Below are 27095 nucleotides of genomic sequence, written 5' to 3' on the forward strand. Positions count from 1 at the left end.
CATCCTCCTCATCCTCTCTCACCCATGCCCAGGGTGCTTTGTCTGGCAAAGCAGCGGCCTCTTCCCTCAGCTCAATGTCATCAGTGACTCCTTCCCTAGCTCCACCATGTCCTCATGAGGATTCCCTCGAACTGTTTGACCACAGTGTTGGGTACATGCTCCAGGAGGATGCCCAGCGTTTGGAAGGCTCTGATGACGATACTGAGCTCGATGAAGGCAGTAACATGAGCGCGGACAGAGGGGGTGCCCAAGAAGGACAGCAATCTGGCAGTCATGCTCCCCCTGCTGCAGCATACTGCCAGGTTTGCTCCAGTGATGAGGAGGGAGGGGATGATGAGGTCACTGACTCAACGTGGGTGCCTGATAGGAGAGAGGAGGAGGAGGAGGAGGAGGAGGAGGAGGAGGAGGCGGCAGCACATCACCAACGAGGCAGGATGCCCTCCAGGGGCCAGCCTAAGGGCAGCACATTGACTGCATCACACCCCAAAGCTCCACATGTGCAGGGCGCTGCAGTCTCTGCGCGTTATTCAAAAAGTTCTTTGGTGTGGGCCTTTTTTGAGACGAGTGCATCAGATCGCACCGCTGCTATTTGCAACATATGTCTCAAGCGTATCTCGCGTGGCCAAAATATCTCCCGCTTGGGTACCACATGCTTGACCAGACATATGTTGACCTGCCATGCAGTTCGTTGGCAAGCGTATCTAAAAGACCCACACCAAAGAACAAAGAGGATCTCTCCTTGCTCCTCATCAGCTGAGATTTCCAACCCCACTAGACCTTCAGTCCTCTCTGAGACCTGCAGTGAGAGGAATGAAGGTGTAGAATTAGGTGTGTCACAGCCAAGTACTTGTGGGCAATCTGCTTTTGGTACACCGACGTCAGATTGTACCAGGCAAATTTCCCTGCCCCAGCTGCTGCACCGCCGAAAGAAGTTTGCTCCCAGCCATCCACATGCCCAGCGGTTGAATGCTAGCTTGGCAAAATTGCTAGCACTTCAACTGCTGCCTTTTCAGTTGGTAGACTCTGCCCCCTTCCGTGAGTTTGTGGAATGTGCGGTTCCTCAGTGGCAGGTACCCAAACGCCACTTTTTCTCACGGAAGGCGATTCCGGCTCTCTACCGGCATGTGGAAGGCAATGTCCATGCCTCGCTGGACAGGGCGGTCAGCGGTAAGGTGCATATTACCGCTGACTCATGGTCCAGCAGGCATGGACAGGGACGTTACCTAAGTTTCACGGCGCATTGGGTGACTCTGCTGGCAGCTGGGAAGGATGCAGGACAAGGTGCAGTAGTGTTGGAGGTTGTTCCGCCACCACGCCTCCAAAATGCTGATTGTGACACACCTCTCTCCTCCACCCCCTCCTCTTCTTCTTCCTCCATGGCCTCTTCCTCGGAACCAGCGGTGCTCCGTAGGCGTTCAAGGGGCTACGCAAGTACGCAGGCCAAAAGATGCCATGCGGTGCTTGAGCTGGTGTGCTTGGGGGACAGGAGCCACACTGGGGCAGAGGTTCTGTCAGCTCTGCAGGGGCAGGTTCAGAGGTGGTTGACGCCACGCCAACTTAAGGCAGGAATGGTGGTTTGCGACAATGGCACCAACCTCCTCTCTGCCCTCCGACAGGGACAAATGACCCATGTGCCCTGTTTGGCTCACGTCCTTAACTTGGTGGTGCAGCGGTTCTTGGGCAGGTACCCGGGCTTACAGGATGTCCTGAGGCAGGCCAGGAAAGTCTGTGTGCATTTCCGCCGGTCATATAATGCCAGTGCTCGGCTGACGGACCTCCAAAAGGAGTTTAACCTGCCCAAGAACCGCCTAATCTGTGACATGCCCACCAGGTGGAACTCAACGTTGGCCATGCTGCAGCGGCTGCACACGCAGCAGAGGGCCATCAATGAGTACCTGTGCGACTATGGCACCAGGACAGGGTCAGGGGAGCTTGGTTTTTTTTCCCCACGCCAGTGGGCCATGATCAGGGATGCATGCACTGTCCTGTCACCATTCGAGGAGGCCACGAGGATGGTGAGCAGTGACAGTGCATGCATCAGTGACACTGTCCCCCTTGTCCACCTGTTGGAGCACACGCTGCGTGGAATAATGGACAGGGCACTTGAGGCAGAACAGAGGCAGGAAGAGGAGGACTTCCTTAGCTCTCAAGGCCCCCTTTATCCAGACAGTGTTCCTGCGTGCCCGCCGATCACACAGGAAGAGGACGAGGAGGAAGAGGAGGAGGAGGAAGATTGTGTCAGTATGGAGGTGGAGCCTGGCACTCAGCATCAGCAGCAGTCTTTAAGGGATCAGTCCCAAGAAACACATGGACTTGTACGTGGCTGGGAGGAGGTGGCTGCGGACCATGTCGTTCTTAGTGACCCAGAGGACTCCGGACCGAATGCCTCAGCAAACCTACGCTGCATGGCCTCCCTGATCCTGCAAAGCCTGCGTAAGGATCCTCGTATTCGTGGTATCAAGGAGAAGGACCAATACTGGCTGGCAACCCTCCTTGATCCACGTTACAAGGGTAAGGTTGCGGACCTTATCTTGCCATCGCAGAGGGAGCAGAGGATGAAACATCTTCGGGAGGCCTTGCAGAAAGGTCTGTGCAACGCGTTCCCAGAGACTGGGAGGTTACAAACTCCTGTTTCTGGACAACGTGTTGCTGAGGCTTCGGTCAGTCAAAGAAGGAGCGGTGGAGAAGGTGGCCGTCTGACCGATGCGTTCAGACAATTTTTTGGTCCGCAGCCCCAAGGTATGATCGGTTCCAGCAACCATCGCCAGCGTCTGTTTTACATGGTGCAGGAATACCTAGGGGCAAGATCAGACTTGGACACCTTTCCCACCGAAAATCCTCTGGGTTACTGGGTCTTGAGGATGGATCACTGGCCAGAGCTTGCACAGTATGCAATTGAGCTACTGGCCTGTCCTGCATCCAGCGTTCTTTCGGAACGCACATTCAGTGCTGCTGGAGGCGTGGTAACCGATCACAGGGTGCGTCTGTCCACCGACTCGGTCGATCGGCTGACCTTCATAAAAATGAATGAGTCTTGGATCACCACCAGCTACCAAGCACCTGATGCTGATGTAACCGAATAATTTTTTTTGAAATCTCAGATCCCTTCAAAGACTGCCTATGCTGATGCTGAGTGACTATCCCTGAGTAATTATCCTCTTCCTCCTCAATCATCACGCTGATAGCTTGTAAGAACATTTTTGGTTCTGGGCGCCACCACCAGTGCCTAAGGCACAATTTTTCAGCCCCTGTTTAACAGGGGCGTGTAATTACAATTTTTGATGTAATACTTTGCAGCAGGGCTCGTTCCTGCATTCCAACTAGAGTGTCTGTGAGGGGTTGCAGTGTTGTGGCACCAGCACCAGTGCCTAGGGCCCAATTTTTCTGCCCCTGTCTAACAGGGGCGTGTAATTACAATTTTTGATGCAATACTTTGCAGCAGGGCTCGTTCCTGCGTTCCAACTAGAGTGTCTGTGAGGGGTTGCAGTGTTGTGGCACCAGCACCAGTGCCTAAGGCCCAATTTTTCTGCCCCTGTCTAACAGGGGCGTGTAATTACAATTTTTGAAGCAATAATTTGCAGCAGGGCTCGTTCCTGCGTTCCAACTAGAGTGTCTGTGAGGGGTTGCAGTGTTGTGGCACCAGCACCAGTGCCTAAGGCCTAATTTTTCAGCTCCTGTTCAACAGGGGCATGTAATTACAATTCTTGATCTAATATTTCACAGCAGGGCCCTGTGAGGGCTTACAGTGTTGTGGCCACAGCAACACCTAAGGCCCAAATTTCTGCTGAGTATATAGGGCAGGACCCTACTTTCAAACATCTAACTTACAAACGACTCCTACTTGCAAACGGAAGGAGACAACAGGAAGTGAGATGAAATCTACCCCTAGGAAGGGAAATTCTCTCCTGTAAGAGTTAATATGGGAAAACAATTTCTCCTTTCCACTGATGCTTTCCAATCCTTGTTCCACAAAAAAACCCAAATTTTCAAAAAACATTTTTCATTGGGACAAAAAAGTGAGGTGAAATCTTCTGAAGAGGAGGAAAGACAGCAAAACAAATGTCACAGGGGTGATAACCCTTCCCTATGTTTTCCAAAAAGCTTAGAAAAGATTTTTTGGCTGGAGCTAAACACGTTAAAAATGTTCAAAATTACAAACAGATTCTACTTAACAACAAACCTACAGTCCCTGTCTTGTTTGCACCGCCTGTATACTGCTGTTCAGAGTATATAGGGCCTGGTGGCCCCACACCTTTCCTTATTTTAATTTGGGTGCGGGGTTCCCCTTAATATCCATACAAGACCCAAAGGGCCTGGTAATGGACTGGGGGGTACCCATGCCGTTTGTCTCACTGATTTTCATCCATATTGCCATGACCCGACATGACATTAAACCCGCAAGCAGTTTTAAATGAGATTTTTTCCTTTAAAAATGACATTTGGTGCAGGGACTGTTCTAAACATGGGAAACACGCGTCACTTTACAGGCATACTATAGACACCCCCCAGGTACGATATTTAAAGGAATATTTCACTTTTTTTTTTTTACTTTAAGCATCATTAAAATCACTGCTCCCGAAAAAACGGCCGTTTTTAAAAGTTTTTTTTGCATTGATACATGTCCCCTGGGGTAGGACCCGGGTCCCCAAACCCTTTTTAGGACAATACCATGCAAATTAGCCTTTAAAATGAGCACTTTTGATTTCGAACGTTCGAGTCCCATAGACGTCAATGGGGTTCTAACGTTCGTGCGAACTTTCGGTCCGTTCGCGGGTTCTGGTGCGAACCGAACCGGGGGGTGTTCGGCTCATCCCTAGTCTGTACCAGTTCAGTTGTGAGGTTTATACGTTACCGGTCACGGGGAAGGCCGTCCAGCCATTGAGAGGCGTCCTCTGGGGAGGTGAAATAGCGGGTAGATTCACCGTCAATAACCCGGAGGCGAGCCGGGAAAAGCATGCTGTACTTGAGCCCTTTTGTGCGAAGCTGCGCTTTAACGTGATCAAAGGTCCTTCTGAGCCGTTGCGTATCGACAGAGAAGTCCGGAAATAACATTAGCTTCGTATTATCAAAGCGCAATTCAGGAATCTTGCGGGCTTCACGTAGTGCCAGGTCCCGGTCTCGGAAGTTCAAAAGCCTAAATATAAACGTACGCGGGGGGGATCCCGGGGGGCCTCGCACAGGCGGCATTCGATGGGCTCTCTCTATAGCAAAGTGCGTGGAGAACTGGGCCTGCGGAAGCAGGGTACGGAGCAGTTGTTCAGTGAAGGCCGCGGGATCCTGGCCTTCTGCTCCCTCCGGTAGCCCCACGAGCCGCAAGTTGTTCCGTCGGCTTCTGTTCTCGCTATCTTCCGCCCTATACTCCAGGGCCTTCACCCTGAGCTGCAGGGTGTGAATAGAGGCCCTCTGGTCCCGAATGGAATCCTCCGTCTCACCAACCCTGCGTTCAGCCTCTCCCATTCGTCCTCTCATCTTCTCCATGTCCCTCCGCAGCAGCCCGAACTCTGTCTGGAGGGTATCGATTTTTGTTGTTAGGGTCGTCTGGCATCCAGTGATCGCCTGCATTAAGGCCTGAAAGCGGTCTTCCTCTGTCGTCGCTGGGTCCGCCATGTTGGCTTGAGATGCCTCGTGCGTGCAAGCCATGGCGGGCCGGTGTTGCTGCTGCTGGTCTGATATAGGGGCTTGTTTAGCCTTCCTACCCGGACCCGATTTACCTCTTGTCATGCCCTAAGAGCCTCCAGTATCTTTTAGTCAAATGTAGGATTAATTTTCGGATGTTTTAGGCGGGTGGGAGCGGAGCTCCTCTCACACACGTCCTTTCAGGCCGCCAGCTCAGCCACGCCCCTACACACATAAACTTTAATGGCATGCCTTGCTTTGTGCACTGGTCCAAATCATTTGGTGGAGGGGGGATTATGATGGGGAGTTGTTTTTCAGGGGTTGGGCATGGCCCCTTAGTTCCAGCGTCAGCATACCAAGACATTTTATACAATTTTATGCTCCCAACTTTGTGGAAACAGTTTGGGGATGGCCCCTTCCGGTTCCAATATGACTGCGCACCAGTGCACAAAGCAAGGTCCATAGTCCATCCTCCTCCTCCTGTTCCTGGACTGGATTTGGGTCAAAGCAATAACTCCAAGGCCAATAATAAATAATACGTTATCTCCTCCGATTTTGCAACATGGCTGGTTGACGAATGGCCGTTCAGAAACAAACTGAAAAGCGCGAAATGAAAAGCGCAAAATTAAAAGCGCAAAATGAAAAGTGCGAAATGAAAAGCGCGAATCAACACTCACCAAACTTCTACTAACCCAAAATTAGCAGAAGGAGCCCAAAGGGTGGCGCTAAAGAGCTGAAAAACAACGTGGTACGTCACTTTTGTTTGCAAGACAAGTTTGGGCCAACACCCTTCGGACAAAAGTCCACGGTTTTGTTGGCCAACAATCCGATCGTGTGTATGAGGCTTTAGCCTAAAGAAAATGTGTTTTTGCCCAATTCTCATAGAATAAATGTACATAAAGATTTGCTGGAAGAATGGCAATGCAAATAGACCCCATTATGTAGAAAAAAAATGCTATGCTGTTTATGTTGTTATGGTTGCTAAAAATACAGAATAATAAAGGAAATAAAATGTTACAATAGTCTAAAATGATAATGAGTCATGATGTTCATGTGTTTATTTGTGTATGGTGGCCATATGATTTATTATTCATAGAGGGATTCGGGGGGGAGGGGGGGGGGGGGTGTCCCGCAGGAAATGTCGGCGCCCTTAAAACAAATAAAGATAAGCAAGGGGTTGGAAATCTCCCACAATAAAGAGAGCGGAACTCTCACACAGATTTCCCTGACCATCCATACTATATAACATCTGGAATACATTGATAATATATGACCAACACATTCACAAAGACTAAAGATGAGACAACTAGCAGTTCCCTGACATAGACACACAACTGAAAGCTGTTGTGATCGGACAAATATGTGATTTTAGTAGAACAAATCATTTCCATCATTTTAACTTGTGATGTGATCTGACAATGGTGCTTTATAATGCTGGGAGTAAATAGAGAGTATATGGAGGTATTGGTACAAATAGAAAATCGGCCAGTTATTTGACCTCGCCCACAATATATTTATCTATAATTGGTCAACTATTAAAATGAACCTGACATGGCATAATGGGGTTGATTTACTAAAGGCAAATAGACTGTGCACTTTGCAAAGCACAGTTTCCCTCTGCAAGTGCAGATGCCCCAGAGCTTAGTAAATGAGGTAAAGCTTCATTTGGCAAAGAATACCCAATCACATGCAAGGAAAATAAAAAAAAACAGCATGTTTGCTTGCATGTGATTGGATGAAGGAAGTCAGCAAAGCTTCTGCTCATTTACTAAGCTCTGGAACAACTGCATTTTGCAAAAGGCGCAGTCTATTTGGCTTTAGCAAATCAACCTCAAAGGGGGTTATTTCCGAAAGGCAAATCCACTTTGCACTACAAGTGCACTTGGAAGTGCAGTCGCTGTAAATCTGGGGGGTAGATCTGAAATGAGGGGAAGCTCTGCTGATTTTCTCATCCAGTCATGTGCAAGCTAAAATTATGTTTTTTATTTTCCTTGCATGTCCCCCTCAGATCTACAGCGACTGAACTTCCAAGTGCACTTGCAGTGCAAAGAGGATTTGCCTTTCGTAAATAACCCCCAAAGTGTCTAAACCACTGAAGGTCCAATCACACTTACACTATATTACCAAAAGTATTGGGACGCCTGCCTTTACACGCACATGAACTTTAATGGCATCCCAGTCTTAGTCTTAGATAATCTATTCTGCTGAATTGAATACACCTTCTTGGGTTCAATTCACATTCTCAATTTAAAGTAGAAGTTATTTTCAGCTAAGATGGTTGGGGACTGCATAGATGCCACAGGTGTATATGGATATTAGGGTTACACTGTAAGGGCTCGGTCACATGGGCGGCCTGGGGGTGGTAAAAGCAGGTGGTTGAGTTGTAGTTTTACTGCCCCGACTGCCCACCTACACACAGAAATACAGCTGCCCAAGGTTGAACACATGCAAAGCATCATGGCTGCAAAAAAAATGAAACATCATGTTGCATTTGTCAGGTGGTACTGCCACAGAATGCAACCAATTGAAGTGAACTGGGCTGCACTGTAACTGTCCTGCAATCACTTGCAGTGAAGGCAGCTGGGGTGCAGGGTGTCAGCATTTTATGGGTTACAACAAGGCATGAGGAGACAACATATTGCCTCATCACCACCTATTAAATGCCCTTTAAAAAGCAATCCAATGCTGGTTGCTTTTCAGAGGAGCGGCAACAAAAGTCATATGTGTGAACGAGCCCTAAGACGGTCTGAGACTGGGGGCCTGTATGAAAGTCTACTAGAGATCATTGCTCGCACAGTTGCGTAATCTTCAGCCCCCTTAAAATTTCCCCACTGCAAGACCTATATACTGTATATACAAAAAAATAAATACATACTGTACATATGTAGCACTGTCCCCATAGGGACTGCTGTGTGTAGACTTCTCTGGGCTTTCCCCTTTTTATCTTGCAGACAGTTACTAGGGGTTTTCACACAACCTCCTGTACTCTCATCCGCTCGTTTCCAATAACCAATTCAGGGTGTTTGGTTTTTTTGGTATTTATTGTTGGAACATGGATAGGAGAAGGGAATAGTGGGATACTCCAAATGGAACTAATTACAGAGGAGGACAACTCTCACTCTGCCTCACCAGGTTAATTGTGGTAACTTACAGACTTTCTGTTATACCATACAACACTTGCATGGGAAGAATATGCGCTTGGCATATATACAGTCACCCACCATGCACTGAGGCACTTTCCTCAGCCAATCACCAGGGCTGTAACTATGCCTATGCTCTCATTTGTCAGGTTTCCTCCCACTGTCTAATATGCCCCTCTATTGGACCAGTGTGAAACATTCAGACAACATTAGCAGCATCTGAGCACCATGAGAAGACCTACTAATAGACCCCTGCTCCATGGTAGGCAGAGAGCATCTAAATGTACCTGACAATCTTCCTGGTAAGCAGAAAGACCCAAAAACAATACTCTTTTCTAGCACCTACCTAGTAGGGTGCTACACATACATACATAAAGGAAAATACACAATAGCAATTCAAGATGGTGTTCTAATTTGTATGACTTCTCTAGTTCCCTCGACCAGTGGTGTCTGCAAGTATCTTATAGACATTAGACTGTCTGAATGGCTGTATTATAAGATATAATTTGCAAATGTAACTTTACACTAAGAATGAGAGGCTTCTGTGATCTGAGAGCATGTCACAGCTGTACTCTATGGAATTTACTGCTCATCCGAACTGTGAAGCATGGTGGGTAAAATATAATGGTGTGAGGTGTGATGTCTGCTTGAGAGCCTCATAGACTTTCAATCACTGATTCCAGTATCATAAGGATACATTAAAATATTAGATGAAGCTTTCGTGTTATACTGGGTAATGCATTCTTGTATACAGATTTATCAATAATAAGATGTCATGGGATCCTGGAAACATTTTGCCTTGGTGTTCCTACATCCTTAGGGCAGCCACCAACTGTTTTGGTTATTTATGGTTGACATACGCCATATATTGAAATTTCCATGCTCCGGACACACATTTACTTCTCGTAGAAGAAGAGACCTCTATGGGTAACATTTTTGACATACTGTACACAGCATAGAACATTCTTTGTGACCCGCACATAATAATATGCCTCTTCTTATGTAAGACAATAGTATATTGAATTCTGACAAGCCGCAGCACATTCTCTATTCTCTCTGCGTGTCTTCAAGCCGCTGAATGACTGGGACTCTTCAAAGGAGCCATTGTCCAGACCCTTTTAATGGTGTCTCATATCAAAGATTTGGTGATTAATGAAATTTCAGTCTGGCATGTCTTTATTATCCACGCCTCCTAATTTTAACACAAGCAGAGGGAAACACTCATTATTGTTTAGAGATTTGTGTGTTTGACAGGACAGGTCACAAAATGTCAGTTCTCTGCAGCCCATTGCTCTTTGTTATTCCGCTGGTTAGCCAGCTAGGACTGGATGTTCATTGTCTTGGTAGAGCAGTAGCCAAAATGGTCAACGCCTTAAAGTGGAGCCCCAGGCAAACAGTTAATATATACTCACAATACATGAATATTTATTGCTTCATCTGCCTATAGCAATGATGGCGAACCTTGGCACCCCAGATGTGTTGGAACTACATTTCCCATGATGCTCAACTACACTGCAGAGTGCATGTGCATCATGGGAAATGTAGTTCCAAAACATCTGGGGTGCCAAGGTTTGCCATCACTGGCCTATAGGAATGGTATACTGCTAGAGGTCAAAGTTGAGATTTATCCTAACTTTGGGAAGATTTAAGCTGGCCATACATGGATCGAAATTCGGCCAGTTCAGCAGGGATCAGCCAGTTTTTTTCGGAAGTTTTATGAAACACTAGAAAACACTCCAGTGTACAGAGATTAAGCAGCTTGTAATACAGTCCACAGATCAAACATCAGAAAATTAAATTTACCCCGCCCCCATGCACAGTCCTCAGTCAAAACTCAGCCATAATCAACAATCATATTCCTGAACATTATAGTAAGTGTTCAAGAAGGAGAGTATCTTCCATGTAAATCATCCAAGACTTAAGGGAGGGTGGTTCGGAGGATTTCCATAACATCAGTATTAATTTGCGGGCCTGAAATAAGGCTCTTGTAAAGACCACTCTCGTCATTTCCTCAGGGATCTCATCCCCTAGAATGCCTAAAAAACAGCATTTCGGGTCAAGAGGTTCTTTAGTCTGGAAGACTCCATTGAGGATGGACAACACCCCAGCTTAGTACCAGTGTAACTTCGGGCAACACCAGAGGAGATGAATGAGATCCCCTTGTGCTCTACCACATCTACAACACAGTGGGTCATTGAGCTTACCCATTTTATAAAGCGAGTGGAGTGTAATGCACTCTCAATGAAATGACTGGTCAAGTTTGGATCCATGTATGGGCAGGGTGGTTTACAGAAGTTGGTCTACAGATCGATTTCTGTACACCCCCCCTGTCGGATTTTAGCCGCTCAGTCAGCTATAGCCAGCAGCACTGATCAGTTTATTCTAATGGCTAGGAAGCCTCTTCACTGTCTGAATACAATAGTGTAGTGGGGATGATTCCTTCATCCACATTGAGTGTGTGGATGGTGGAATCGGGACATTTTTCCGTTTAACCATCTGGTTGAACAAAATAATGACTCATCTATAGCCAGCCTTACACTCTCTTTTTCTTGTATCTGGAGGACAGGAAGTGAGATCTCCTTGATGAAGCCACCAAAGCCCATCACTGTGTGTTGACCAGAGTTTAGCTTTAAGCCATATCTAAAACCAAAACCAGAAAAGTAATATATTACAACTTATCAGTCCTTGGGTATGGTGGCTGCATTAGTTCCCTTTTTTTAGGATATTTTCCTTTATTTTCACCTGGTGATCTTGTGAATAACACACTTCCTTTCTCAGGGTGACAACACTCCCATACCATACTGATACCATGATTGTCAGCCTGGGCTGTTCTCCTAAATCTGTACTACAAAATAGTCTTCCTTTTGTGATCTCCTTTACACGGGGGGAGGGGGGTGTGTAGTTTACAGAATAATAGCTTAGAAGGAAGATAACCTTGTTTGTGATTTCAGTGCAATTTAAAAAAAGTTGCAAGGTCACTGTATTTCTCGAAAGATCAACTGGTATTGTCTGTAGTTGCTGGAAAAGTTCTTAGCCTGCAAAATGAAAACTAATGCAGCCACCACATCTAAAGACTCATAAGCAGCATAATATAGAATTTATGTATTTGTGTTTAGATATCTTTTGAGTTGAGAGGGGAATGGGAGATATGTAGATAGGGGATACAAAATAAGGTAGTACTGAGTATTATCAGGGAGGCGGACTTTTTAGGTTAAGAAACAGTGGAGAAGATATAGCAGTATAAAAAATATAAATTTATTGAAAAATACAAATATCTAAAAAAACAATGACAATTGTAACATATAGCATCTATGATTATTGTGCAGTGAGCCCTTGTATGTCTACGCGTTTTGCCGTTAGGCTTCCTCAGGACACGGCCAAGGTTCACAGATGAGACAGAGAAGGGAATATGTCTCTCTAAAATGAGATAGAATGTCATTAGACACACACAACTAACACATAAACAAACTGTTAACGATAAAAATCATGCGCATGACATTATATCTCATTAGCCTAAAAAGTCTGCCTCCCTGGTAATACTCAGTACTACCTTATTTTGTATTCTCAACGATTTGTGGACGTGGCTCATTTTTGGTGCACTTTCCTCTCTTTTTTTGTCTCTATATGTAGATAGGGGTTGAGTTACACATAATGATATATTTTTATAGGGCAGAACAAATTATGATTTAGTAATATTAGATACAAATTTTTACAATTACCACCAAATATCAGAATGGCAGAAAACAATAAAGTATACATAAAATGGAAATTTAAGACTTAATTCAGTTAAACTTACGGTGACATTGTCAAGGCTACATGAGTCATGACTTTCTATTGCAAAGTCGGTAAAGTTGAGTAAGACGCGGTGACCGGGGTCAACTCTTATCAGCCAGGAACATTCTGTGTGGTCCCCATAGGGTCTTGGGTAATTCGGAGAATGGATTTCCCCATTTGGGGCTTGGACTACTCCACCACAGCCTGCAGACAATTAAAGCAATTTCTTTGTTAAATCCATACTGTAAGCATAATTAGGCACATTATATTGATTCTAGATTGATTGATTCTAGATGCATTTGGCAGAGATCACAACACTTTTTTTAATGCTCTACTAGTCTGGTTGAGAAATAAACACAATCTGTCCAGATGAATGGTATACATTGCAATCACTTTAGCAAAACATTCTTGCAGATTCTTACCTTTCCCTGAAGCTACTCATGGAGCCTTTCACCTTCTCCTTCTCTAAATGACTGTTAGGTGGAAGGATCTGCCTTCATAATAACCCCCTGTGCAGTCTAAGGCATCTTATACATTAGTCTTTTTTTTTTTTTTGTTCAACCAGCAGGTTGAAAAAAACAAGCTGGCCCAATTCCCCCATCCACACATTTGAGGTGGAAGACGGAATCACTTCTGCTGAGTTGTATTCTGACTTCCATACCGTCAGAATACACCGATTAGTGCTACCGGCTATTGCTGGTGGCACTGATCGGATGGGAACAAAAGCCCAACAGGGCAGGGGCGGCCCGTCCATTAACCACTTCCATACCGGGCCTATTCTGGTACTTCTCTCCTACATGTAAAAAATCATAATTTTTTTGCTAAAAAAATTACTCAGAACCCCCAAACATTATATATTTCTTTTTAGCAGACACCCTAGGGAATAAAATTGTGGTCATTGCAACATTTTATCGTGCACGGTATTTGCGCAATCATTTTTCAAACGCAAAAAAAAAAAAAAGGGTTTCATGAATTATAAAATAACAAAACAGTAAAGTTAGCCCAATTTTTTTGTATAATGTGAAAGATGATGTTACATGGAGTGAATAGATACCTAACATGTCACGCTTTAAAATTACGCACACTCATGTAATGGCGCCAAACTTCGGTACTTAAAAATCTCCATAGGCGACGCTTTGAAAATTTTTACAGGTTACCAGTTTAGAGTTACAGAGGAGGTCTAGTGCTAGAATTGTTGCACACGCTGTAACGTACACAGTGATACCTCACATGTGTGGTTTGAATGGCGTTTACATATGTGGGCGGGACTTGCTTGTACGTTTGCTTCTGATCGCAAGCTACTGGGGACAGGGACGTTTTAAATTTTTTTTTATTATTATTATTTTTATTTTACTTAATTTTTTATATTTTTAAATTTTTTTTTACTTTTTTTTATCACTTTTTTTCCTATTACAAGGAATGTAAACATCCCTTGTAATAGGAATCTATTGTGACAGGTCCTCTTTATGGAGAGATGCGGGGTCAATAAGACCCCACATCTCTCCTCCAGGCTGGAAAGCATGAGAACGAGAAAAAAAAATCACCGATCTCATGCTGACAGCCGCGATCGCGGCTTTGTTGACATCCGGGAACCCGGGCGTGACGTCATAACGGCGCGCCCGGTCCTCCGACGGTCATAGAGATGACTGGTGATCATCTGGTCACTGGAAATCTCTATCGTCATCATCCGGCACCGGCCGATTCATTCTCCGGGCCCCGATGGCACGGGAGAGCCTGGAGAAACACTGGATGGCGGCGGGAGGGGGGGTGTGTCCCCTCCCATTGCCTATAAGAGCAATCAAGCGACGGAACTGCCGCTATGATCATTCTTATCATGCACAGAATCGCCAGCTGCAAAGAATGATATCTGAATGATGCCTGTAGCTGCAGGCATCATTCAGATATCCCCGCACAAAGTCAAGGACGTCATTTGACTATGTACGGTAGGGAAGGACGCATGGGTGCTGCCCCCTCTATCCCCGTCACCCCCTATATGATTAATAGATTCATGCATGGCGTGAATCTATCCAAGGCCGCTGCGGCCACCCCTTATTTATGCATCCGGCCCCTTTAAGGATAACGGGCACATGAATTACAGCGGCGGGGGTGTTTTTTTGAAGTACCTGATTAGAGCCATAGACTCTAATAGGCTTCAAAATCAGGTGGACTCGGAGAGCAAAGCATCGCTCGGAGCCCACCCAGGTGTGTTAGAAAAGCAAATGAATATTCACTTTTCTAACACTGAAACGCCTTTCCGCCAATCAGGAAGCGCATTTCCCAATTGGCTGAAAGGTCGGGCGATCCTATTGGACCCCCAGAAGGAGTAGGAGGTGTATGCATGGCGGAAGCTGCCATGAGCCACACCACAGGAGGAGGAAGAAAGCTCCCGGACACACTGCCCGCCCGCCCGCTTCCTAAATGGGGTAAGTGCGGGGCTTTGATTTCCCGACTGTCTTCCGGGGGGGGGGAAGTTGCTGTTTGCCACCCCCCCACAAGAAAAAAACACCAACCGTCACTGCAACAGGGTGGTTGTACAGAAGTTCATCGGTGGATGGAATTCTGTACAATCAGCCTGCTGATACATGGATCAAAATGCAGCCAGTCCCTGCTCAACCAGAGAATTTAAATCATGTATGGCTGTGTTAAAGGGGATAAAACCCCTATTGTTGCAGGCAATTCCTGAAATTGTACCTTGAGTCCTGTGCAGACTGTTTGAAAAGGCAAAGAGCAAATCGTACAAGAAATTAGGTTTCTGGGAGTGGAACTGTCTCTGAGAATAGCGAAAACCAGAGAGGAAGCAAAACAAATATCTGTACTTTTTTACTTTCCATGCCAGCCTATCTCAATCAATGAAGTATATCTTCATAAGTAGTAAGGACAAAGAAAGTAAGTAATTTAATTAAAGTAATTTAGATATACATTTGTTATATATATATATATATATAGTATATATTTATTTATATTTTATTTTTAACAAAAAAAGCAATTGATACAAGGTGAACCCTGATTCATAGAGTATCGTGTGTTTTCTAAGGAGGGAATGGAAGTTGTTTGCTCTCAGACTCATTGGAGTTGATTTAAAACTGGAGAATGCTAAATCTGGTGGCCATTCAGCTTCTAACATCAGCTTGTTCAATTAAGCTTTGACAAACAAAAAACTGGAAGCTGATTGGTTTCTATGCAGAGTTGCACCAGATTTTACACTCTCCAGTTTCATAAATTGACCCCATAATGTAAACAGGTCAGCTATGAATAGGCAGGTAAACATGAGGGCCAGGCACTCCCCTTTTTTAAAAACGGTATTTTTACCTCTATCTATAATATTAACTAACAATTTTCATTCCCTTTAGGGGCTCATACACACCAACCCCAGAGTTAAAACAACCAGTTTTAATGCATGAGCTGCTGTCTTTAGTAGCATGTGTAGTAGTGTTGCCATGCATTGTTACAAGGCAGGGCGCTGTTTACATTTTTTCCTTTTTTAAAAAACTTTTTAAATGTCACATATGACTTTTCATTTATTCCTATACTCCGCGGCTCTGTTGGGGTGCAGTGACATGAGGTTGGCTTCTTTAGCAGTGTTTCATCATGGCAGTTGATTCCAAATCTCCATAAAGGCCCCATTGGGTTAGTTTATTCCAAGAGCTTGATAAAACATGACAAAATTGGGTCTCTCTAATGAAAGTATATGAGGGAAGAACTGTCCATCAATCAATCAATCAAATTCTCTTTGCTCATCTATACTGTAAATGGAGAATCAGACTAACTGCCATTAGCAATACATACTCAGACACACTGATACAGGGGACCCATTGTCATTTCTAATGGCATACCACCATGTGTGTGTTTCCACTGATGCAATAACAATATAACTTCACATACCTCCAGGAATTTCATGCCATGTTGCATTAAAACCTTTGCCATTCCCAAAAAAGTCAGTCTTAAACCGGATAGTGACCACATTGCCTGTGCTGGATACTTGCAGGGGGTTTCCTGGACTTCGAGGTGCACACAGTTGAACCAGTCTTGGGGAGGACAAGTCATGACCTCCATATATCTGAAAGTGAGTCACACCAAGTTAAACTGTCAGCATTTTGCTTAATTCAGCACATGTATATATATATATATATATATATATATATATATATATATATATATATATATGCAAAGTAAACTTTTCTGAACAGAGTAGGGAAGAGTAAAGCTGGCCATAGATGGAACTTTTTTTTTGTTCTGCCAGTGTGCTGAACAAAAAAAAAAGAGCAGATTGCTCCATCCACACAATTGAGATGGATGGAGGAATCTTCCCCGCAGAGACATGGGGGAAGATTTACTAAAACTGGTGCACACAGAACCTGGTGCATAATAACCAATCAGCTTCTAACTTCAACTTGTTCAATAAGCTTTGCCAATAAAACCTAGAAACTGATTGGTTACTATGTACAGCTGCACCAGTTTTAGTAAAGCTCCCCCATTGTATCCTGATAGCAAAACTATTCAACTCATCACATCACTTCTGACGTTGTATTCTGTTATATGAAAATTTTCGTATTGTGAGTAACCTCTTCACTCTCATGCCACAAAAAACGGACGTTCGGTTGTCTGAAAATCTAAGCGGGTGTACGAAGCTTTAGACTCTCTAACAAGTTTTCATTGCTGTCTAGACATGTGCGATTCGGTTCATAGCGAATATATTTTCGTACTAATTTGTTAGTATTCGTACATTCGGATCAATTCGAACATCCGAATAGCTGAAAGAACCAAAATATGAAAATTACGAAATTATGAATAAGCAAAATAACGAACACGCGAAAATACGAACTTACGAATGGACAAACTTACGAAAATACGAAACTCTGAAACAGGAGAAGAAAGAAAATGACATCTATAAGGAATGATTTACATTTCGTATTTTCAATCCTTTGTTCATAATTTCGTATGTTCGTATTTTCATTTGTGTGTTCGTAATTTTGTTTCTTCATCTGTTCGTAATTTTGTTTGTTCGTGTTCTCGAATCGTTCTTTTGAATGGACAGTGTAAGTGTATCTTAATATGTATGTTCGTAATTTCGTATGTTCGTAATTTCATGTTCTCGAATCGTTCTTTCGAATGGGCAGTGTATTAGTGAGTGATGTATCTTACTTAATATCTTTAGCCAATCAGCTTATCCCTTTTGTGTCTGAGTCGCACTGCATTCCTGAATCTTTGTAGATTCAGTTGAGGAGGAGACGGAGTCAGGTCTGGTGACTGAGGGAGTGGACTGGAGTAAGTACAGGACTTATTAGAAAAGCAAGCATAGGATTATTATTCTTTATTTCCTATGAAAGTACGATTCAACGAAAAAGGCAATCTCACAAAAGTAACAATTACTAAATTACGAGTAGTGTACCGAATAAACAAAAATGATTATCTAACGGAATTACGAATCATTTCGTATCAAAGAAAATATAACTGTTACGAAAATACGAACGAGTCCGAATATGAAAACTCGCGTCTTACGAAATTACGAATTGTTACGAATCAATGGAAACGTAAAGAAACAAAACGAAACCAAACAAATTTTTTTGTTGTGCACATGTCTAGATGCTGTCTGTGTCTCTGTTAGGGAGATTGTCCCTCTATATTTGACCTGGTGATCCTTTTCATCAGGACAGAAAGTGAGAGAATATCCTTAATTTTTGATGTGTCATGAGGGCAAGAGGTGAGAGGAAATCACATTTTAAAGCGACAGCGTTCTAAAAAGTGAATCCTTCTCACTTTGGAAGATTTTCTCTCACTTCCTGTTGCATTTTCTAGGCAGAAAGTGAAAAGAAATTTCCCCAGAAGGACACAGACAGCAAAAATTAACCCTATAGGTATTCTACACCATCCATACTACATCCTAAAAACAAAACAAAAAAAAAAAAAACAGTTTTTGTTATGCATACACTCAAATAAACGGTGCCGAAAGATGGCGAAGGGTTCACATTATTACAATATGTAGGAATATATACTGTATGTTGAAATAAATTACTTTGAGCCCCATTTGTTTGATAACAAGGACTTGGTTATCCTAAGCAACTTGAATCTTTCTTGCTGATAGCACTGGTTTGAAAACCAGTGTTAGATTTTTAATTGGTTGCTTTAACCTCCCTGGCGGTATGATTATTTCGGATTTTAGGTGCTGAAAGCGGTACAATTATTTTCCATGGAAATTTGGCGTTTTATATTGTAGGTCTGTAAATCTTAACAATAACACGCTTAAATCTGTCCAAACCAGAGTCTAGTAGATATCCCGGGTATGATAAAGTTTGAAACACAAAAACATAAATTATAATATAATAAATAAAAATAAATAATAAAAAAAAAAAAAAAAATTAGTAATAAAATAAATTTCCCCACAATTCACTATCGCTCAATTCTGCAAGTGTTCTAATTTACTATCGCTGTTTTCTAGCTGGTCTAAAGCCACTTTTGACGTAAAGGGGCACTTTTTGGTTGTTATGGACAATCTCCAGTTTCCAGGCAGAAAGAACAGTGTATATCATATAAAACTGCATGCAGGGCATGGGCCAAAGCACTGGGGACAAAAGGGATGTGAAATAATTTCATACACTACTGTAATCTGTACGATTACAGTACTGTATGTGTTATGATTTTTACTTTTTTTTTAATTTGCCGCCAGGCTCCGCCCCCGTGCGTCGCGCCGCTCGCAGGGAACGGAGCCTGGCACGGAGAGGCTTCGGAGGAGGACGGAGCCCTCGGACACTGCGGGGGACATCGCAGGATCCCGGGGACAAGGTAAGTAAAGCCACACCAGGATCCTGCGATGTAATCCCGAGTGTGGCTCGGGGTTACCGCTAATGGGACTGAATTTTAACCCCGAACCACACTCGGGAAAACCGCCAGGGAGGCTACAGGGAAACTATCTCTTTTTTTGGGGGGGGTTCATCTTTTTATTTTATTTTTTAATATATTAAAATCATTGTTTTCAAAATAAACTTTTAATGTATATCAAAAGATTACTTGAGCACTATGGTTATGCAAAAAAATAAAAGTTTTATAGTTGCCCAGTTTTAATTGTGTAGCTGTAGAAATGATATAATTATTAGGTAAGTGTAAAGTGGAATCTGTGGAAATTGTTTGGAAATCTAAAATTGTGCTTTAAGCTGAGCACCTGAAAACACAATGATGACTATTCCGTTTTATGATGTGACTCATATTCCCTTTCCATAACAGGATGTCCAGCCTTACTATAATGGGATTTATGAACTTTAAAACATAAAGAAAAATGTTTAATTTAGTACTAAATGTCTTTTTTGATGGTATGATTGTGCAGGATTATGTGATAAACAATGTTTTTTTTTGGTTTCAAAGTTTTTATTCAAAACAAGGACACCATGTAGGACTATACATCATCTATTTGTAGAATAGCTCCTTTTTTCCACTATAAAAAGGTGTCTCTTCTGGTGGCTGACACTCAGATTGATTTACTAAAAGCGAATAGACTGTGCACTTTGCAATTGCTCCAGAGCTTAGTAAATGAACAGGGGCTCTGCTGACTTCCATCATCCAATCATGTGCAAGTAAAAAATGTTCCTTGAACGTGATTGGGTGCTCTATGCAAAGTGAAGCCTAACTTCATTTACTTAGCTTGGTATCAGCGTGCACAGTCTATTTGCCTTTAGTATATCAACCCCTCTGGCTGTTTATAGATGGTACACAGTGTTAATTTTAGTCTTAGGACTAAAATGGCATTTTAGTTTTAGTCCCATTTTAGTCTTCTGCAATTGTTTTAGTTTTAGTCGTATTTACTCAACTAAATCTCCAGTACATTTTAGTAATTGCAATTTAGTTTTAGTCATAGTCTTTTGACTAAAATGGCTTTTAGTTTTAGTCGTATTTTAGTCATCTCAATTGTTTTAGTTTTAGACGTATTTTAGTCGATTTTCACCTTTGTTCGTTTTCCCTTTTGTTGCCTTTTCCCATTTATTCCACTTTTATTTTATTAATCCTTATATTATACAAAAAAATTCTAATTAATCCACAATGGAAAATGTTAATACATGCTGTCTGCAGCACTCACTGATTATGTCTGCACCTGCTCACACTGCACTCCAGTCCAGTCTCTGCTGGCACTCTTTTCTCACCTTCACCCCTCAGAAACAATTAGCTTTCACCATGGGGTTAATTTGCTAAAGGCAAATAGGCTGTTCACTTTTTTAAAGGGAAGTTAGACTTTGAAGGGGAATTTGCCCCAGAACTTAGTGACTGTGGTTAATTCAATTCTGCAAAGGTAAGCCAATCACGTTTAAGGAAAATAAAAAAACAGCACATGATTGGATGATGGAAGTCAGCAGAGCTTTACTTTATTCACAAAGCTCTGGGGTAAATTCCCCTGTAAAGTGAAGGTCTGTTTGCTTTTGGTAAATCAACCCCTATGGCACCTCTTTTCCTCTGCCCTCAACAATGCACAGAAGAACTTTACTTTCACCCCAATGTCCCAGTATCTGTCCCCACTGTCCCCTATCTCCCATCTAAATAGAGCTTTCACTCTTCTTTGCTACCATTACAATAATCTTCCTTTTCTGCCCTCAGTAATGTTCAGAGTCACTTTAACTACTCTAACAATAGCCTGTGATCAGATCATACTCAGCCACATCTATCATATGGTCATGATCAGACCTCTGGCCTTCTTTCTCTTCTGCCAATGTATGATCACCTCTGTGCCCTCACTTTTTCACTTTGTACATCTTTGATCAGTTCACATTCTGACACTCACTCTCTTTCTTCTGACCATATTCATACAAATCTGCCATCTCTTACTCTCCTGTCCCAATACTTAATCGGCATATGACCTGTCTTTTCTCTCTTTCCTTCCCATTTAACTACTACAGTGCCTTCTCTGCATCTCAAGCTTTTATAGGGTATGTTGTCACATTGCTCTGTTGTCCATTCACCGCAGCAATCAGGGTCCCCTGTGCCTCCTGTATGTCTTTATGGTTCAGAGCCAACAACCAATCTGCCTCGTCTTTCCTCCCGCATGGTTCAGGATTATCTCCTTCTCTGCTTCATCTGCCTCTCTCTGTCCTACATCTTACAGTTTCATAATCATTTTACAGCTCCCTTTCTTATAGCTTCCAGTCTACAACTAGTTTACTCTCTGCTTCCTACAGTTCCCAACTCCGCGATCAGCTCCCTCTTTGTCTCCTACAGCCTCCAACTCCCTGATTATCTACGTTCCTGCCTCCTATAGCTTTCAATTCAGTGATCATCTCCCTCTCTGCCTTTTTACAGCTCCTAGTTCCATGATCTATTCCCTCACTGCCTCCTTAAGCCCTCGGTTCCATAATCAACTCAATCTCTGCCTCCTACACCCTTTAGCAACTTGATAGCTCCTACCTGTCCCGCCACCCAGAACACTACACTTTGGTTTAATCTATAGGCCTCTATGTCATTACAGTACAAGAAGGATACACAGAGTGTAGCAGGGGGACCCCGGCATCTGACACTCCCAGAAGTGTCAGAAGCTGAAGATTCATCAGCGAGCTGATATCTTCAAGGTAGCGAAGCTTGATGGTCCAGGTCGTTGGATAACAAAGCATTAATTTGTTTCTTTGTAGGAGTGATTGTTTTTTGGTTTTTGCAAAATAGCAATGAAGTTGACCTAACAAGCATTAACAACATGTTAGATTCTACTCTCCAACACCTCGTCCTCCCTTTCAGCCCAATTTGCCCTGAGAAAAAGAAAAAACATTTACCCCTCCATACCCTCCTATATTCTGCTGGCCAACACCTTTGTTACCAGTTTATCTGCATTGGACCTTTGTTCACCGATGTAGAACTGAGTGTGGAATTAACCATGTAGTCTCAAAGGTGGGAGGAAGTTTCATCAACATAGTTTAAGTTTAGAAAGTTCCTTGGTTATTAAATTCAAAGGTGGCCAGATTTTCTGGAATATGTGGATAGCTCCAACTTAGGTCAGTCTACACATAGTTGGTTTAATGTTGATAATGTTGATGCAACCTATTTTTGTAAGGTTCCCATAATCATATTAGTAACATTTGATACTTCTCTCCAAAAGCCTATAATCTTTCTATATCGCCAAAACATATGTATAAATACGTTTTTTTTCTTTTTTACATTGTAGACATATTCCTATATTTGTGATTTTCTACAATCTGTGGTTATATACGTCTTATGTAGAAACCTCAACAGTACCATTTTATCCCTGGATAATATTCCAGACATGCTTAGTGTCTCCAGTACATCCTACCAATTTACATCCTCCCATGACCAGGTCTGGTTAGAGGATACCCTTGAAAATAAATAATAAACATTCATATAAAGTAATGTCTGATTGGCCAGCAATACCAACTGGTATGTTAAAAATCACTCAGAGGCCAAAAACCATTCAGCCCAAATTAACCCATTCACAAACAGGCCGCATTTACTAGCAGATTCTAATATTGGAAGGTGACAATTGTGTGAATGATGTGTTTCAGCTCGCGGACTCTCTGTTTTCAGCAAGGCCGAGGCTCAAATCTGTTTTTAGCATTTTCTTCTGCCTTGTTAGCTCCATTTAGTGTAGGATTCAGTCAGCATTCCAATGTCCTGAGCAATGGAAGGACTGATTTGTGTGGCACGATGGAGAATTATGCCAGCTCAATACAGGCTCTGCAAGTTTCTGTTGTGGGATAATAATGGCAGGATGAGGGGTTGATCCCCGCCACTGTTTGCTGGGTCTTGTGTATGCAGAGTTACATGGCTAAAGCAGCAAAGAAGAAGGATCCTGCCCCCCTGCAAAATAGCAACTTTTCATCTTCTGAATAAATGACAATATAAAAATACTAGCTTAAAAAATAATGTATTGCCTCATGTGGACAAAAGTCTCAAAAAAAAAAAGACTGTGCTAATTTTTCCTGTTATATTTAGAAAATGCAATAAAAACTGGTTCTATTGACAAAATAGAACCTATAGACTAGTGACTCTCAACCTTTTTCAGACCACGGCCCCTGTAAATTCTTCCGAGAGACTAGTTCCCTATCAGATCCACATTGCTTTTGATTGATTGAATAGTGGTTATGGTTTTGCCCACTGCTGTGAGCTGTCAATTGAAAGGAAGGTGGACCTGACGAACTAGTTTCTCAGTTCCCCATGAGGCTCTGTCCACCTGTCTACAAATCTCCTTGACCATACACTTGTCTATGTAACAATATAACCTGTAGCACATCTCCCGTAGGAGCCGCTGGTAAATAGGGATCCCCAACCTGTACAGCCAGCCACACCAAATTTTCCACAGGCTCGCTTGAGACAGGAAACAGTCCAACAGCTTTGTTTTTTTAATCTTTATTTAGGAGTTAAACTTGGATGGCAATAGGGGTATTATGGGATGCCCACTTGACTGGAACAAAGTCTCTTCAGGGACACTTCAACTATATACACTCTGTATATACACTCCTCTTCCTCCAGCACATCACTTGCTTGCAGAACAACTCAGACCCAGCTGGAAGACTGTTTGGTGGATCTGGCAAGGCACTCCGCCAGATCAAGCAAAAGGCCTTTTACAGGCAGGGACTGCGGGTCCCTTTTGTCTGGAGAAAAGTTCAGTGTCCAGCTACATTCCTGTGGCTACTGATCCCAGCACCACCTCTTCAGGCACTGCCAGCCCGCCTGGCTGCAGTTGCCCCTTTCACTAGCCCTCCTGGCTATTGCTCACAGTCTTCCCAGACTGTCGCACTCACCAGCCACCTGGCTGCCTTCTCCCTGGATGTGCTAGTTTGCCCCTGCTGTCCTCACTCTTGCTCCCATGCCTCTGGACAGGACTCCTCCTTGTGTTGTGAGAGGATAACTCCAGCACCTGAGCCCCAGGCCCGAGGTCACCCTCCCCTCCAGACTAGGGGGCTACCCTCAAAGGCCTCTTCAGCAATCCATCTATAGCTTCCACCCAAACTCCACACTGCCCCTGCTGGCCTGACCCCGAGTATTGAAGAGGGGCCTAACCCCTGCCACAATGTGCTGGGGATGGCCTAACCCCTGCCACAATGTGCTGGGGATTGGCTGGGGCCCTCCTCAATACTCCAGGCAGCTCCTACTAACCTCTCTCCCATTCTTCTGGAAACTTCTCCAAGTTTCCAGCAAATAGGGGGAGGTACCAAAGGTGCTGCCTGATGAGTCATCCATCCTCCCTGAGTAACTCACCCTGACCCAGATTTAACATAGGCTTCTAGAGGGTGCTACAAACGTATAGACCAGTGGTTCTAAACCTGTCCCGGTAAATTCTTACAAGAGAGTAGTTCCCCATCAGGTCCATCTTAATTTTCATTAACTGAAGAGCGGCTATGGTTTTGCCCAATGCTGTTTGCTGTCATTCAAAAATTTCTCAGCTCCCCATCAGGCTCTGCCCACCTGTCTACAAAACTCCTTGGCCATGTGCCTCTCTATGTGATGGGCACAGTGGATGGGGAGGGAATGGACTGAAATTTGAGTGTCCACTATTGACACTCTGGAGGAGATTTACAAAACCTGGTGCACACAGAATCTGATGCAGCTGTGCATAGTAACCAATCAGCTTCTAGATGTTATTGTCAAAGCTTAATTGAACAAGCTGAAGTTAGAAGCTCATTGGTTACTATACACAGCTTCATATTTCATAACATATTTTGTGTGCACCAGATCACCAGATTTAGTAACACCCCCTCGACCTCAGTGCTGGTCTTTGACAGATTCATGTACTGTTTCTGATAAGAAATCTGTCCAACAGAGGAAATACGCAAAAACCTATTTTAAGTAGAGTGTGGAAAGTTTAGAACCTTCGGGAATCGGAGAGGGGGGGATTTACTAAAGCCACAAAGCCTATTCACGTTGCATTCAAATTTGAATGGGATGAATCTGTGCTGGTGTGAACCACTCACTCATGTGCAATCCTGCCCTTTAAATTTCTTACACATAATTTGATGTTCTTTGTTAAAGTGGTAGTAAACCTCTGAAATTAAAAAAGAACAAAGCATATCCTGCTATAGTGTGTACTTGAATCAACGCAAAGCACTGTCATTTCTGTCTGCTGTCTAGTTCTTCTGCTATCTGCAAGAGTCACTGTTGCCAGGTTTTCCCTACTCCAAATAATTACAGGTGGTGGAGATAGGGGGGCTCCAGCACACAGCCTCTGATTGACAGCCTCAGCTGTGCACATTTCACTATGGCAATGTGTAGAAGGGGTGTGTCCATTCCCTTTGTGACAGAACCGTCCAGCACCCAGCTTGGGTTCATCCGTCATGATATAGCTTCCTCCAGTCTGGACCCAAGAACCAACTATTATAGTGGCATATTGCACCCAAGATACTAGACGGGACTAGCTCAGATGCAAACTAGAAGTCTGATGACTCTGAGGTATCTGCTGATGGGTTGCTAGCCTGGTCGCCCTCCATTAGTTCGGTGATAAGAGTTGCTTTGGATTGATTGCTGGCAATTTCCACAGGCTTCCAGGAGATCCTTCAAGGTGCTGATCTAGAGGCTGGCGTAGTGATGTTTCATCTGCTGTAGATAGAGAGGGTCCCAATGGTGGTTTGGGTGTGCCTATGCAAGAGGAAGCATCTCACTGCTGCCATCAAATGTGACAGAACCGTCCAGCACCCTGCTTTGGTGCTTCCATCAGTATACAACTTCCTCCAGTCTGGAACCAGGAACCAGATCATCCAAGACTATATGACACTAGCTTAGATGAAAACTGGAACTCTTTATTGAAAACTAACCCAGAATATATAGTACCCCAGATCGGGTGTGCCTGATCACATTATCGTATGCAATACAAACTGTAAACAGGAAAATAATTAACATAGATAATTAACAACTAGTCACTTAAACTAGCCTAGGTGACCAGACCGTTCGGCACCTACAACCCTGAATACAAAGGACTGTACATTACCAATTATTATAAGTAAACACAGAAATGAGCAGACAGACAGAAACAATAGGTGACTCAACCAGGTTATTTTGAGCTGATGATATTAACATCTGCTCTGAGTATCACAATCTAAATTAGTCATCACTGGTTATGGGCATAGAGGCCCTAAATATGGACCCGGGGCCTAGATTCCCAGAGTCTGTGTGTTTCAGGGGGGGCAATCACGAATCCAAAGCAAGACCACTCCAAGGGTTCCCCAGGCACACACCTCCCAAACAGTAGTGTTCCCCTAAATACCAGGGCCCATAGTCAGTAGGCAAGAGGCCACCCTGTAGTCCCCTCCCAAAGCCCCTGTCCTAGCTGGGTCTGTCACAACCTTCACTTATGTTTCAGATTACACTCAGCTCTCCTCTCTGAGCTGTGCAATGTGTGACCTCAGATCCTTGCCCCCTGCCCCTGGAAGCTCAGAAATGCTGTCTAAATTCTGGACTTTTAACTTATGTAGAGAAGAGATGACTGCAGATAAACAGGTACAACTTCTGAAGGAAGTTTTTTCATCTCTATGTATCACCTGAGCCTAGTCACTTCACTGGGTACATGTAAGGGTTTACAACCACTTTAGATGAATTTTTACTTAGCTTCCTCTTATTCACAAATCTAAGTGAAAATTCACTTTGCAAACT

The 27095-nt window shown here is 43.5% G+C and overlaps 1 protein-coding gene across 1 annotated transcript in view; it reads right to left on the minus strand.

The window, feature by feature from the left end:
• CUBN (cubilin) overlaps window positions 1-27095 on the minus strand; it is a 388954-nt gene that overhangs the window by 165001 nt on the left and 196858 nt on the right. Inside the window, exons 30-31 of the mRNA XM_073629712.1 lie at window positions 16413-16587; window positions 12553-12734 (exon numbers count right to left, since the gene is read on the minus strand). Coding sequence (XP_073485813.1) covers window positions 12553-12734; window positions 16413-16587 — 357 coding nt within the window. The remainder of the gene's footprint in view (window positions 1-12552; window positions 12735-16412; window positions 16588-27095) is intronic.

The sequence above is a fragment of the Aquarana catesbeiana genome, linkage group LG05, assembly GCF_042186555.1.
Source record: "Aquarana catesbeiana isolate 2022-GZ linkage group LG05, ASM4218655v1, whole genome shotgun sequence".
NCBI lineage: Eukaryota > Metazoa > Chordata > Amphibia > Anura > Ranidae > Aquarana > Aquarana catesbeiana.